Source organism: Gobius niger (genome assembly GCF_951799975.1).
Source record: "Gobius niger genome assembly, chromosome: 1".
In the NCBI taxonomy this organism is placed as follows: Eukaryota; Metazoa; Chordata; class Actinopteri; order Gobiiformes; family Gobiidae; genus Gobius; species Gobius niger.
The window spans coordinates 3,824,109-3,840,357 of NC_136852.1; the positions used below are offsets into that span (position 1 = coordinate 3,824,109).

The 16,249-nt window shown below is 39.8% G+C and overlaps 1 protein-coding gene across 7 annotated transcripts in view; it reads left to right on the top strand.

Moving 5' to 3' along the window:
- The window catches only part of stard13b (StAR related lipid transfer domain containing 13b), a 154,785-nt gene that overhangs the window by 100,583 nt on the left and 37,953 nt on the right, over nt 1-16,249 (top strand). Inside the window, exon 1 of one of the 7 annotated variants that reach the window (XM_079573624.1) lies at nt 6,809-6,934. The exons of the other annotated variants lie outside the window; for them this stretch is intronic. Coding sequence (XP_079429750.1) covers nt 6,922-6,934 — 13 coding nt within the window. The 5' untranslated portion in view covers nt 6,809-6,921. Of the gene's footprint in view, nt 1-6,808; nt 6,935-16,249 lie in introns of those variants that run through there. 7 annotated transcript variants of the gene reach the window in all.

Genomic DNA, 16,249 nt, shown 5'->3' on the forward strand with positions numbered 1-16,249 from the left:
AAAGGACAAGATCGCGGATACAAGCGGCCGAAATGAGTTTCCTTCGCAGGGTGGCATGATAAAAAACTGCCGAAAAAATGACAAAAATGTGAACAAAAATTGACAAAAAAAATTGACAAAAAATGACAAAAAATGACAAAAAAATGACAAAAAAATGTTTAAAAAACAGACGAAAAAATGACGAAAAAATGACAAAAAATGACGAAAAAATGACAAAAATTTGATTAAAAAACAGACGAAAAAATGACAAAAATGTGACAAAATGCTACAAAAAATGACAATAATGTGATAAAAATGTGACAAAAAATGACAAAAAAATTTGACAAAAAATGACTGAAATGTGATTAAAAAAAAATTGACGAAAAGATGACTAAAATGTCACAAAAATGTGCTAAAAATGGACAAAAAAATGACATTTTTTTGTATAAAAAACAGAAAAAAAATGACAAAATTTGATAAAAAACAGACGAAAAAATGACAAAAATGTGAAAAAAATGACAAAAATGTGACAAAAATGTGACAAAAAATAATAATAATAAAAGATTAAAAATTGGACAAAAAATTACCAAAAATTGATAAAAAACGGACGAAAAAATGACAAAAATGTGAAAAAAAATGACAAAAATTTGGAAAAAAAATAAGACAAAAATGTGACAAAATGCTACAAAAAATGACAATAATGTGATAAAAATTTGACAATTTTTTTTTACAAAAAATGACACACAAAAAAAGGGACAAAAATGTGATAAAAAAATTGACAAAAAAATTACGAAAAAAGTTGCAAAAATGAGTTGAACACCCAACAAAAAACTGATGGAAAAAAATGATAACGTGAGGAAAAAGATCCTCTCGGTTCAGGCGGGAGTTAAGAGGTGGTTTCTTCACATAAACGTGCGTCTCTCGGGCCGTGTTTTCTGTGTGTCACTGTCACTGTCAATCACACGTCTTTCTTTGATCGCCTGAGTAGAGTAGAGGTGTTGTAGTACTGCATAATTCTACTTCGGTATTCAGAATGGAGCAAGTGGCTGTAACCTTTGAGATTTGGGGGAAGCTGAACTGGAGAAAACGCACTCGGTTTAGGCGGGGGTTAAGAGGTTAAATGAACAGATCCCAAAGACTCGGCTCCCAGTGACGTTAAGTCAACCCTCAGCAGAATTAAATGCCAGAGGAGGGAAAGACATGAGCAAATATTTAAAGTCAGGAAGTGAACTGAAAAGTAGAAGTAATGAAGCGCACAGAATTTCTCTAAACTGTGTCAATGAAACAAAAACACTCCAAGGTCTGCTTTTGACAATGGAAATAAACTTATGACATAATTTCCTAATGTGAATGTCTCCAAATTACCCCTGTAGGAAAATGTACCCTCTGCGTTTGACCGTTGTTTATAGCCGCTGATGCGAACTGTCAGCGCTAACATCGTAGGCGAGATACAAGCCTCCTCTACCGACTTGCTTTGAGCGATTACGTAACAAATCCCCTCCATAAAGGAGTGAGTAGAGTTCCAGATGTGTGACTTCCTCTTGTAAAGGCCCAGCGCAGTGACCTGACGGGGCCTGAGTGGGCACAGAGCTGGAGAACTGACGCACGAGCCGCACTTTAGCACAACTCAGAGCATTAGCCAAAGGTACGCACTACAAAACCACAAAGGGGCTCTTAAATAAACCGGGATCCGTATAAGGACGGAGCTATTTCCGGGAGGTGATTTTCTTTCTTTTTTTTTATTTTTATGAAGGACTTTCCGGACATTGTGCAGCGATGACGATGATCATGAACATGTTTCTTGGAAGTTGATGTTAAACGAGATTGGAAATTACAGCCAGGTAAATCCCAGACTTACAGGAATCACTTTTCGAGACAGGAACGGGCAGTTAATCATGATGCTCATCAGAGACACAGAATGGGATTTTACTTTTCCCACTAATAAAACCAGCTCGACACAGAAATGGCTCTTTTTGCATCAAAGAGTGGATTTGGATGACGATCTAACCCACTTAAAGAGGGGGTTTTATGCTTTTTTCACTCACATAGCACCAGTCTATATCACACTACAATGATGACCAAACCTTCTGTTGGTCTGTAAATGCAGTAAATTAGAATAACTGCCTTGTATAAAATTGCTCTCTCAAAATGGCTGTAGTGAATGTCTTGAAATAGGCCTCTGTCTCTTTAAGAACCTCTGAGCCTTTCCCACACGCCCCCTCCACACGCTGTCTGTGGCATCAGTGGGGAGGGGGTTCTGCTGAGGAGCAGTGGTTGGTTACTCGGCTGGTGACGAAAGCTCGGAGGCGTCTCCAGGAGGTGGGGGCGTTCCTAGGAGGACTCAGGCAAACCTATCCCTAAAATGGCCGCCATCAGAGTTTTTACAGATTACTCAAAAATACGTGAATGTGCCAAGGCAACACTTCAGGCATGTTTTTAATGAGGGAATGACATAATAACATGATGTAAAGCTTGAAAAAGTCCATTTTGCATAATACCCCCCCTTTAAATCTCAACTTTAGATCGCCTTTAGTCGACATCTCCATGGAGACGAGCTGGAAACGTCTCGCTCTCAGTAAAGTTACATTCAGGTTTAAGATTTTGCTAAAAAATGTGCTCAGTTTTCATTGGTTTGACACTTTTTGTGATGTTTCATGTTTCACTTCCTTATTAGACACTGACAGGAAGTGACATAGATAAATAGGGATGCCCCAAAACCAGTATCGGGTATCGGGCCGATACCACAAGCTCATACTCATTAATGAGGTCCCGATACCACTTGACGTGTGGCCGGCGAGAGAAAATAGCAACAAACTGGAGAATCCATCCACATAGCGTTGACTTTATTACAGACGACACTCCCTAAAGTCTGAGCTGGATTTAACCAGAGCTAGATGTTGTTGGCGCTGCCGCGTGGAGTCTGCAGTGTTTACAAGATACAGGCTAATGTTGCTAATGTTGCTAAATAGCCGCTAACTCGCGGCTAACAGTTCTGGTGATTCTTATGGCGTTTTGCAGGGGTTTATTCATCTGAAAAACTAACCCAGTGACTAAAAAGTCCTCAGAAAATCCAAAATAAAGAGATGCAGCATGTTTATTTTGAGCCAAAATGAGCTGCAGCAAAACAATCAATATGATGAAGCTACTGGATAAGTTACTATGAACCCCCGAGAAAATCCACACGGAGCTGAAGTAAAGGAGAAAAGAGACCATTTATCTGCAGTAATAAGTAACCTCTCAATACTACTGATCTATGCATCTGTACAATTTTGATACAATTTCTCTTAAAATTGTCGCCTACTTTACTTAAGGAAATGTAAATGAGTAAATTAACTAACTGCAAACCAATCTGCTGTGAAAAAAGTAAGAATGTTGAAGAAAATGCCTTGTACTCGTATCGGTGTTCCATCTTTTTGGGGGGGGGGGGGGGGGGGGGGGGGTTCAACTAATATTTGTAACTTTTTAGCAGTTTTTTTTTTTTTTTTTTTTTCACTTTTTGTCAAATTTTTGTCAATTTTTAGTGACATTTTTGCCACATTTGCATCATTTTTTTGTCACTTTTTGACACATTTTTGTCATTTTTTGGTCATTTTTTTGGTCATTTTTTGTCAAATTTTTGTCAATTTTTTGTGACATTTTTGCCGCTTTTTCATCAATTTTGTCATTTTTTTTGGGTACATTTTTCGTCACTTTTTTGTCACCTTTCCATCATTGTTTTCGTCTCAGTTCTGTTGCTATTTTCACACCTTTTTCCCAGAAGCTTTTGGACTGGGGTGAAGCCAAACTGGAGAAAATGTGCTCGGTTCAGGTGGGAGTTAAGGGGTTAAGAGCGAAATCGCAAAAATTGTGTCATTCCCTTTTCACCTGCAGCGGTTCGCTCTTAATATAGTAAGCCTCTCTCTGACTCACTGACTGTCTGCGCTCCAAAGTGATGTCATGGTTTTCCCCGTCGTTTTTCCGCTGGAGCCGCAGAAACATCTGGACTGTGTGAACGCGCCGGCTGAAGCTTCTGCTGTCAGCGCCTTGAAATATCGCTACACTTTACGGCGAGGAACTGGCCTCAAAACCAAAACAACGGAGATGCACTGCAGAGCCGCGCTCCGGGATATTTTTAATCCTGCCTCGCGTCCCGTCTGTGTTTAGCCTTTAGTTCCTCGAATGTTTTCTCTCAGAGACAAACTGCTTTGGTCATGTGACCCGCCATACATGACCATTCATGCTTTTAATAGCCACACAAGGGGGCGCTGTGACTTGATATCGTTATTGAACATCGAGTTTAACGTCCTGGTTCTCCTGCTGGGTTATGTTTTCATTCATACACAGAAACTTACTGGGAATTCTGCTGATTCATTTGTATGGAGAAGCCTCCACATTCATTTTAAAAGCACTTGACGTTAGCTTTAGCATGCTATCAAAGGTGCAGAGGTTAAAACTGACTCTGTGTTCGAATTCTCCAGCTTCAGAATGAGGCGCAGCATTTTCACTGAGGTTTAGTTTGTGAAAGTTAGTAAGTGCTTGAAGCAGTGCTAAGTAAGTCTTGCCCCCAGAGGCCATAAGCGCAACTGCGGGTGTCGTAGCAAGTTAAGATTTCTTAACTTATTAATTGTCTTGGAGAGTAAATCCTACGCTGACAGAAAAGACAAAGGGACAGAGGGATATTGTACATCCAGTTATACAATGGAAATCTTTTTTTTCACTCACACTTGGCTGTAAATACTGTTTAAAGTGACGTTAGCCCGCAGTTAGCTTTTTTTTCCATTAGCATGTTAGCTTCTTCTTCGTGATTCCATTAGTGTGTATTGCTTTCTCCGGTCCGGTGGCAGTCAAGTTGCAAGTGTGGTTTTCTGTCCAGAGACACCAGGGGGAGATGAAAGACCCTCCAATCATCCCATAAACACTTGTATTACCCCCACAGGGACTACGGAAAGGATTTATTATGGTAAACACGTTACTTAGTACGGCTTTAACACAGTGAGTGCCAAAAACGGAAAAAGTAGTGTAAGGTTTTTTTTTTTTTTGTGCGAAACTAGACACAAATACACCTTATGTGTGATTTTGGTAGAGCAGAAGTGAAATAAATGACGATCAAAAACTTGATCGTCAAAAAAAGTCACATATGGACATCTTATTTATATTATTGCGTTTCTTTTCTTTTCCTTTTTTAGTCTGAGGGGGTGTGGTGTTAGTCTGAGGGGGTGTGGTGTTAGTCTGAGGGGGTGTGGTGTTAGTCTGAGGGGGTGTGGTGTTAGTCTGAGGGGGTGTGGTGTTAGTCTGAGGGGGTGTGGTGTTTGCGTAGTGAACAGCTGTAAAGCCGACACTTCTCTCTCGCTCTCTGGAGCGTTTGACAAAGCAGAGCGGCTTCACACGGAAAGATCGAAACAGTTGAGATTTGAACATTTCTCTGAGTTTTTAAATGGTTAAAATTGGTCCGAGGACGACTGAGAAACATCCTGTTAAAGTCTTCAATCCGAGAACCAGGCTGTTTAAATGCACACGCCATAAAAAGAGATCGAGAATGTGCAGTGTTTCAGAACATGTCAACATTAATGTCGTTGGAAATTGACTTGAAAAGGAAACATTTAGGCATTTGCTTCTTCCCATGTTAGTGTCCGTAGAGGAGAGAGGAGGGGAGAGGAGTTAATCAGAAAGGAGAGTGTTGCATAAAACCCCTGTTGTTTTCGAATCAGTGATTTTGATCAAAACTAGCCTCTGTTTTGCTGTGGATTTCTCAGGAACCGAGGCACGAATGAAACAGTTTTCACCTACGGAGAGCTCAGAGTCTCGTCTTTCAAACGAGCCATGTCATGTGTCCATAACTATAACACAGAATACGCTGTGGTGATACAAATATCATGAAAAACGGTCTGGATTGTTGGCTCTGCAGCTAAATCCCCAAAACAGCGCAGCCTCAATGTGTTAACTGAACTTTTCTCCTGTTCATTTTTACCCAAATCTAAAAGCTTGTCGACTGTAACGCCTCATTTGAAAGCTAGGACCTACAAAACTGATTGCAACTTATTTTTTGTCACATTTTCGTCACATTGTCACCGCTTTTTTGTCGCATTTTGACAGCGCTTTTGGGGTGTTTCGGTCCCTTTTCGATCACCTTTCTGTCGCTCTTTCGTAGCTCTGCTGTTGATTTTTCATCTCCGTCAGTCTTGTTTTTGTCGCTTTGTTATTTTTGCTTTTCCGGCATGTTTTTTTGCACAGTTTTGCCGTGTTTTTGTCACGTTTTGGAAGTGTTATCCTTGTGCTCTCGTCTTCTTCATCACATTTTCTGTTGCTTTTTGGTTTGATTTGTCACTTTTTCCATCTAATTTCTGTCCCTTTTTTTCATCACATCCCAGCTCCCGCAAATGCACACTGTTGTCGTGTCCTTGGGCAATACACTTCACCCTACTTACCGATAGTGTCTGTGTACATTGGTGTATGAATGAGAGAGTGAATGGGTGACTGGTTCCTTACTGTTAAGCGCATTGGGCCTGATAAAAGTAGAAAAGCACTATACAAGTTGAGACCATTTACCATTTTTACCACTCGTTAGTTGCCACTTTTTTAGCTTTTAGATTTGGGGAATGCCAAACTGGAGAACACGTGCTCGGTTACTGGCTCTTGTGGGACGTTCTGTTGAAAAAAAACAGCCCCCGGTTTCCTCCCCCGTACACTAAATATTTCCGCCTTACTTCCCTCTTTCGATGGCGCTCGGAGCGGGACGGCCTGACACGGTGGTGGGGGGGGTTTAGCCTGACTCAGACGCGCAGGCGGGAGGGGGGCCGAGCGCCGGGACGTCCCACGTCTCCCTCTCTCTCTCTCTGAGACTCGAGGAGCGGGCCAGTGTTGCGGTGTGGGCTGAGCGGAGAGCAGCAGGAATGCGGCGCGGCGTGGGAATCCAGATGCTCTGACACGCTCGGCCAAAAGGATTTACGCTCCGGGACGAAGACGATGAAGATCACGCGTGAGTCTGGGGGGTCGATGTTCCTTTAGGGGGAAGAGCAGCTTCTAGGACGAGCGGCTTTAGGGTACAAAAGTATAACATGTGGACATTTCAGCGTTCCTCAAATCTGAAAGCTTCTCGACCGGAGACTCACAGACCTTTGTAACGCCTCATTTGAAAGCTAAGACCGACAAAACTGATCTTTTTCCTCGCGTTGTTGCCATATTGCTGTCTAGTTGCATTTGTGTGGTCTTTTTTATTGTGTTTTTGCCACTTTTTTGTTGAACTTTTGGCACTTTTTAGCCCCTTAACTTCAACCTGAACCGAGCACATTTTCTCCAGTTTGGCTTTACCCCAGTCCAAAAGCTTCTGGAAAAAAGCTGTGAAAATAGCAACAAAACTGAGACAAAAACAATGATGGAAATGTGACAAAAAAGTGAGAAAACATTGACCAAAAAGTGACGAAAAATTGATGAAAAATGACAAAAATGTTACAAGAAATTGACAAAAAATTGACAAAAAAATTACAAAAATGTGACAAAAAAACGACAAAAACGTGACAACAAAGTTACAAAAATGAGTTGAATACCCAACAAAAAAATGATGGGAAAGAAATCTAATGACGTGAGGAAAAAGATCCTCTCGGTTCAGGCGGGAGTTAAGAGGTTAACTGTGTTTTCGTCACTTTTATGTTGTTCTGCGTGTTTCCATATTTTGACGCTTTTTTCTAGATTTGGCTTTACCCAAATCTGAAAGCTCCTCGACTGGAGACTCACAGCCCTTTGTAATGCCTCATTTGAAAGCTGAGAGCGACAAAACTGATCTTTTTCCTTGCGTTGTTGCCATTTTGCTGTCTAGTTGCATTTGTGTGGCCTTTTTTATTGTGTTTTTGGCACTTTTTAACCCCTTAACTCCCACCTGAACCGAGCACATTTTCTCCAGTTTGGCTTTACCCCAGTCCTAAAGCTTCTGGAAAAAAGCTGTGGAAATAGCAACAAAACTGAGACGAAAAATTGATGAAAAAGTGGCAAAAATGTGACCAAAAAATGACAAAAATTTGATAAAAAATTGACGAAAAAACGACAAAAATGTTACAAAAAAATTACAAAAATATGATAGAAATTTGACCAAAAAATGAAAAAAAAATTGACAAAAAATTACCAAAAAAATGACCAAAAAGTCACAAAAATGAGTTGAATACCCAACAAAAAAATGATGGGAAAAAAATCTTATGACGTGAGGAAAAAGATCCTCTCGGTTCAGGCGGGAGTTAAGAGGTTAACTGAGTTTCTGTCACTTTTATGTTCTGCGTTTTTTCATAATTTGACGCTTTTTTCTAGATTTGGCTTTACCCAAATCTGAAAGCTTCTCGACTGGAGACTCACAGCCCTTTGTAACTCCTCATTTGAAAGCTAAGACCGACAAAACTGATCTTTTTCCTCGCGTTGTTGCCATATTGCTGTCTAGTTGCATTTGTGTGGTCTTTTTTATTGTGTTTTTGCCACTTTTTTGTTGAACTTTTGGCACTTTTTAGCCCCTTAACTCCCACCTGAACCGAGCACATTTTCCCCAGTTTGGCTTTACCCCAGTCCAAAAGCTTCTGGAAAAAAAGCTGTGAAAATAGCAGCAAAACTGAGACGAAAAATGGATGAAAAAGTGGCAAAAATGTGACAAAAAAATGACAAAAATTGACGAATAAACGACAAAAATGTGACAAAAAACGACAAAAATGTGACAAAAAAATTACAAAAATATGATAGAAATTTGACAAAAAAATGAAAAAAAAATTGACAAAAAATGGACAAAAAATTACCAAAAAAATGACCAAAAAGTCACAAAAATGAGTTAAATACCCAACAAAAAAATGATGGAAAAAAAATCTGATGACGTGAGGAAAAAGATCCTCTCGGTTCAGGCGGGAGTTAAGAGGTTAACTGAGTTTCCGTCACTTTTATGTTGTTCTGCGTTTTTCCATAATTTGACGCTTTTTTCTAGAAGCTTTTCGATTTGGGTAAAGCCAAACTGGAGAAAATGTTCTCGATTAAGAGGTTAAAAATAGGTGTCTTGGCTTGACCTCTTAACCCCCACCTGAATCAAGCACATTCTCTTTAACTTGGCTTTACCCAAATCGAAAAGCTTCTAAAAAAAAGACCCATTTAGATCCGTTCTGTAGGTCTTAGCTTTCAAATGAGGTGTTACTCTGGTCTATAGGCTGTCTGCTCTTGTAAACATTTAGATTTGGGTAAAGCTGAAGTGGGTTAAGAGGCCATGTTCTCAGCTATTGTTGTATAATGTTTGTAGTAGTGAATACTTGAGTATATTCTACAGCAAGTACTCGCAGTATCACAAATGAAGATGAGACATTGGTTTCCTGAGTGCGTGAAGTTTGAAGATGTAACTTTAGGTCTGGGTTTCCCTCCTTTGTTTTGAGAAGAGTTTGAGAGATGATATCGAAACTGCTGTGTGGGAGATATGCAAATTTACAAGATGGAGTTTATTTCTAATGTGAAGGAATGTGGGGAAATAGGATTGAAATGGGGGAAGAAATTGGGGGGAAAAAGTTGGAAAAATTGGATAAAAATGGGGAAAACATTGAAAAAATTGAGGGAAAACAAAAAACATGGGGAGGAAATTAGGGACAAGAGGGGCTAAAAATTGGGAATAAATTGGGAAATATTGGCGAAAAATGGGGAAACATAATATGTTTTTTCCCCAATTTCCTCCACTTTCTCCCCATAATATGGTAAAAATATATTCAAATTTTTTAGCCCCTTTATTCTTTATTTTTCCCCCAATTTCTTCCCCATGTTTTTGTTTTCCCCACCAGTTTTCCCTCAATTTTTTCCAATATGTTTTTCCCATTTTTCCTGATTTACTTCCCCTTTTTCTCTAATTTGTTTTCAAATTTCTTCCCCATTTATTGTGGGGTTTTTTTTTCCCAATTTCCTGGGGAAAACATTGAAAAAATCGAGGGAAAACTGGTGGGGAGAGCAAAAACATGGGGAAGAAATTGGGGAAAATATAAGGAAAAAATAAGGAAAAAAAGGGGCTAAAAATTTGGAATGAATTGGGAAATAATGGCGAAAAATGGGGAAACATATGGGGAAAAAGTGGAGGAAATTGGGGGGAAAAAACCCACAATAAATGGGGAAGAAATTTGAAAACAAACTAGAGAAAAAGGGGAAGTGAATCAGGAAAAATGGGAAAAACATATTGGAAAAAATTGAGGGAAAACAAAAACATGGGGAAGAAATTGGTAAAAAAAAAAATTAAAAAAAAGGAAAAAGGGGGCTAAAAATATCGAATAAATTGGGAAATAATGGCGAAAAATGGGGAAACATATGGGGAAAAAGCAGAGGAAATTTTGGGGGGAGGGGGAAATGGGGAAGAAACTTGAAAACAAATTAGGGAAAAGGGGAAAACATATTGAAAAATGTTGGGGGGGGTAATGGGGAAGAAATTTGAAAACCAATTAGGGAAAAGGGGAGAATAAAAGGGGAAAGCATATTGAAAAAATGTTGGGAAAACTGGGGGGAAAACCAAAAAAATGGCGAAGAAATTAGGGACACAAGGGGCTAAAAATTGGGAAGGAATTGGGAAATAATGGCGGAAAATGGGGAAACATATGGGGAAAAAGTGGAGGAAATTGAGGGGGAAAAAACACAATAAATGGGGAAGAAATTTTAAAAAAAATTAGAGAAAAAGGGGAAATAAATCAGGAAAAATGGGAAAAACATATTGGAAAAAATTGAGGGAAAACTGGTGGGGAAAACAAAAACATGGGGAAGAAATTGGGAAAAAATTAAGGAATAAAGGGGGAATAAATGGGGAAAACATATTGAAAAAATGTTGGGAAAACCAAAAACATGGGGAAGAAATTGGGGGGAAAAAATAGAAAATAAAGGGCTCAAAATTGGGAAACATATGGAAAAGAAATTGGGGGGAAAAAAACTGCAAAAAATGGGGACGAAATTTGAATATAAAAAGAAAAAATTGGGAAATAATTGGGGAAGAATTGTGGAAAAAACAAGAGAATAAAATCTGGAAAGTGTTTTTTCTCTACTCTTTTGTCATCTATGCAGGTCGATGTACCTAAAGATGTTTGCAGCTCATTCTTACATAGACTTCTGTCGGTTTGCTAAAATACCGCTTCCTCATATTGATCATTTTTGTCATCACCGCCCTCGAAGAGCCACTTTCTGCTCTTCTTTCCTCTGCCTCGTATCGTTCCTCTGCATTTTGGCCCGCGGGATGTTTTCATTGATCTGCCGTATTCCTTTCAGGCGATTGCATAACAGCCGTACCCGATATGGAAGCTCGTACGCGCCGTCCCGTTGTTCTCGCTCGTCCCGTTTCTTCCCCGTCTTTGTGGGAGCGGTAACTTCATCCGCGGGACACTTCAGAGCCGCCGGTCGCCGAGTGTGGACGGACGTCTCATTCCCTGGCCCCGTGCCCGCCTTTTTTTCCACCCGCTCGGTTTCCGAAAAACAAGGGGACGGAGGAGGGTGGGGGGGCGGGGCGGGGCGGACGAGGGTGGGGGGGACAGAGTGTCTCGGGGTCGTGTTGCAGAAATGCCAAACACAGTGGAGTTCCCGGCTCGGGTTACAGGGATGTGTCGGAATCCCAGGCCTATTGTGGAGAGGTGTTTCCAGGGGACAGACTGTGCTCACCTGGATAAGGGACTTAATGTGACTTTACCTGTGACTTTACCTGTGACTTTACCTGTGACTTACCTGTGATTTACCTGTGACTTACCTGTGACTTTACCTGTGACTTTACCTGTGACTTTACCTGTGACTTACCTGTGACTTTACCTGTGACTTTACCTGTGACTTTACCTGTGACTTACCTGTGACTTACCTGTGACTTTACCTGTGGCTTATCTGTGACTTTACCTGTGACTTTACCTGTGACTTTACCTGTGACTTTACCTGTGACTTACCTGTGACTTACCTGTGACTTTACCTGTGACTTTACCTGTGACTTTACCTGTGGCTTTACCTGTGACTTTACCTGTGACTTTACCTGTGGCTTTACCTGTGACTTACCTGTGACTTTACCTGTGACTTTACCTGTGACTTTACCTGTGACTTACCTGTGACTTACCTGTGACTTTACCTGTGACTTTACCTGTGACTTTACCTGTGGCTTTACCTGTGACTTTACCTGTGACTTTACCTGTGGCTTTACCTGTGACTTACCTGTGACTTTACCTGTGACTTTACCTGTGACTTTACCTGTGACTTACCTGTGACTTTACCTGTGACTTTACCTGTGACTTTACCTGTGACTTACCTGTGACTTACCTGTGACTTTACCTGTGGCTTATCTGTGACTTTACCTGTGACTTTACCTGTGACTTTACCTGTGACTTTATCTGTGACTTTACCTGTGACTTTACCTGTGACTTTACCTGTGACTTTACCTGTGACTTTACCTGTGACTTTACCTGTGGCTTTACCTGTGACTTTACCTGTGACTTTACCTGTGGCTTTACCTGTGACTTACCTGTGACTTTACCTGTGGCTTTACCTGTGACTTACCTGTGACTTTACCTGTGGCTTTACCTGTGACTTACCTGTGACTTTACCTGTGACTTTACCTGTGACTTTACCTGTGACTTTACCTGTGACTTTACCTGTGACTTTACCTGTGACTTTACCTGTGACTTTACCTGTGACTTTACCTGTGACTTACCTGTGACTTACCTGTGACTTTACCTGTGACTTTACCTGTGGCTTTACCTGTGGCTTTACCTGTGACTTTACCTGTGACTTACCTGTGACTTACCTGTGACTTACCTGTGACTTTACCTGTGACTTACCTGTGGCTTTACCTGTGGCTTTACCTGTGGCTTTACCTGTGACTTTACCTGTGACTTTACCTGTGACTTACCTGTGACTTTACCTGTGACTTACTTGGAAAAATTGGATAAAAATGGGGAAAACATATTGAAAAAATGTTGGGAAAACCGGGGGGAAAATCAAAAAAATGGCGAAGAAATTAGGGACAAAAGGGGCTAAAAATTGGGAATAAATTGGGAAACAATGGCGAAAAATGCGGAAACATATGGGGAAAAAGTGGAGGAAATTGGGGGGAAAACCCCACAATAAATGGGGAAGAAATTTGAAAACAAACTAGAGAAAAAGGGGAAGTAAATCAGGAAAAATGGGAAAAACATATTGGAAAAAATTGAGGGAAAACTGGTGGGGAAAACAAAAAAATAAGGAAAAAAGGGGCTAAAAATTTGGAATAAATTGGGAAATAATGGCGAAAAATGGGCAAACATATGGGAAATTTGAAAACAAATAAGGGGAAAAGGGGGAATAAATGGGGAAAGCATATTGAAAAAAATGTTGGGAAATGTTGACCGGGGGGAAAACCAAAAAAATGGGGAAGTAATTGGGGAAAAGAATTTGAACTTTACCTGTGACTTTACCAAATCATCAAATAATCAAAATAATTGGCCTGGTTTTACTCCTTGAAAACAATGTGTTTTTTTTACAGAAGTTTTTCACGAATAACCTTCTTACTACTATAACTAATATAAATATAATATAAATATATATATATAAATGTATTTCCCCCCGTTCACCTGCAGCGTCTGTTCTAATTGCGTATTGTGAAACTAAAAACATGCCTCAGGGCGGTTTAAAGCCGCCCCGTGTGCGTCACTCACTGAGCGTGTTCCAAGGACACGAGCTAATGCTAATATTTATCCAGTTGGCTCCGCTCTGCCGCTCACTCTCCATCCACCTCAGAGCCAGAGCTGCTGTAAGAGCAGGAGGTAATAACAGGAGGTAATAACAGGAGGTAATAACAGGAGAGCAAATCTGGTAAGAGCGTTTTGGTCTCCTTTTGTTTGTGTGAAGATCAAACTGTGTCATTTCATTGACGCTTCAGTGACGCGTTTAACCTCTTACCACCCGCCATGCTGTCCTCTTTCGCTATAGGCCTTTGTAGCACCTCATTTGAAAGCTAAGACCCACAAAAGTGATCTTTTTCCTTGCGTTGTTGCTGTGTTGTGTCACCTTTTTTTTTTTTTTTTTTTTAAATTTTTCTTACATTTTTGTTGATTTTTTGTCACTTTTTTGTTGATTTTTTGGCATTTGTTGGTTGAGTTTTTGTCACTTTTTTGTCCATTTTTTGTCACTTTTTTGTTGAATTTTTGTCACTTTTTGGATGAGTTTTTGTCACATTTTTGTTGAGTTTTTGTCATATTTTTTGTTGATTTTTTTGTTGAATTTTTGTCACTTTTTTGTTGAGTTTTTGTCACTTTTTTGTGGCTGTTTTGGTGCTTTTTCCCCAAGAAGCTTTTTGATTAGGGTAGGAGAAAATGGGATCCGTTCAGGTGGGAGTTAAGAGGTTAAGTCGAGTGATTTACACCTGGTTTAGATGGAATTCAGTACATTTTAGATCAATTACAGGCCGGGGGTAAGTCCTGATTTGAAAGCTAAGACCGACAAAACTGATCTTTTTCCTTGTGTTGTTGCTGTGTTGCCATATTGCTGTTTGGTTGCATCTGTGTGGCATTTTTTATTGTGTTTTTGTCACTTTTTAGTTAAACTTTTGGCCCTTTTTACTGAGTTTTTGTCACTTTTTTGTTGCTCTTTTGTCACCTGCAATTTTTCCATTTTTTACGCTTTTTTTGTCGATTTTCTAGATTTGGCTTTACCCAAATGTAAAAGCTTCTAAAAAAAGACCAATTTAGATCCGTTCTGTAGGTCTTAGCTTTCAAATGAGGCTTTACTCTGGTCTATAGGCTGGCTGCTCCTGTAAACATTTAGCATTGAATTTGTGACGTAAACGAAGAACAAAAAAGCACAACAATGTGGCCACAATGGATGGATTCCCAACCAGGAAAAATCTCACATCAGTTTTGCGGGTCTTAGCTTTCAAATGAGGCGTTACACTCACCTGTAGGATGTAAGAAACTTTTAGATTTGGCAGGCTTTTTTCTTTTTAGCTCTCTGCCCTCATCTTGCTGTACAAATGTGCCTCAGTTTCTCTCAGGATTTGTTGATGTTTTATTGCTCAATCCAAATACAGTGTAAATGTATGGATTTTTGTCTTTTTTTTTGCTGGATTTTTGTCTTTTTTTTGGCTGGATTTTTGTCACTTTTTTGCTGGATTTTTGTCACTTTTTTGCTGGATTTTTGTCTTTTTTTTGCTGGATTTTTGTCTTTTTTTTGCTGGATTTTTGTCACTTTTTTGCTGGATTTTTGTCTTTTTTTTGCTGGACTTTGTTACTTTTTTTCTGGATATTTGTCACTTTTTTGCTGGATTTTTGTCTTTTTTTTGCTGGATTTTTGTCTTTTTTTTGCTGGATTTTTGTCTTTTTTTTGCTGGATTTTTGTCTTTTTTTGCTGGATTTTTGTCACTCTTTTGCTGGATTTTTGTCACTTTTTTGCTGGATTTTTGTCACTTTTTTGCTGGATTTTTGTCACTTTTTTGCTGGATTTTTGTCTTTTTTTTGCTGGATTTTTGTCACTTTTTTGCTGGATTTTTGTCATTTTTTTGCTGGATTTTTGTCACTTTTTGCTGGATTTTTTACACTTTTTTGCCGGATTTTTGTCAATTTACATCCTCATTATTTTCTCGTTTTTTGTCACTGTTTTGAAGAAGCTTTTAGATTTGGAGTATTTGGAGAACAGGAGAAAACGCGTTCAGGTGGGAGTTAAGAGGTTTATAATAACAATAATAGATTTAATTGATAACGCACTTTACATTTGTGCACACATCTCAAAGTGCTACAAAGAGTGGGGCTGTAAAATAAGCTTAGACTAAAGAACAATCAAAGAACAATCAAAGAAAGTAGAATAAAGGCTAAAAACATTCACTTCGGAGGGAACGTGATGGTGGACGGTCAGGAGGTCTTTGAGGTCCTGAGCTGCAGATCCATGAAGGCATAGGTGAGTGAGGAGGCGGGTTTTGTAGTGGGTATGTTGTTGGATGGGAGGCCAGTGCAGGGTACGGAGCACAGGTGTGATGCTGTCGTATCTCCGCACCCTCGTCAGGACTGTGAGACCCCGATGAGGAGGGCACTGCAATAGTCCAGCCTGGAAGAGATGAAGGATTGAGTCAGTCATTCAGCTTCAGCAAAAGAAAGGGAAGGGCGGAGTTTAGCAATGTTTCTGAGATGAAAAAATGATGCTTTATTGAGGTGCTGAATGTGCGGGAGAAATTATAAATGATCTATCTTGACACCCAGGTTGGTGGCGATAGGAGAAACTGTTCTGGCCGAGAAATGAAATGCTGGTGATAGCGGTGGATTGAATCTGGTGAGGGTTGCCAATAAGGATAACTTCTGTTTTTGAGTCGTTCAGTTGGAGAAAG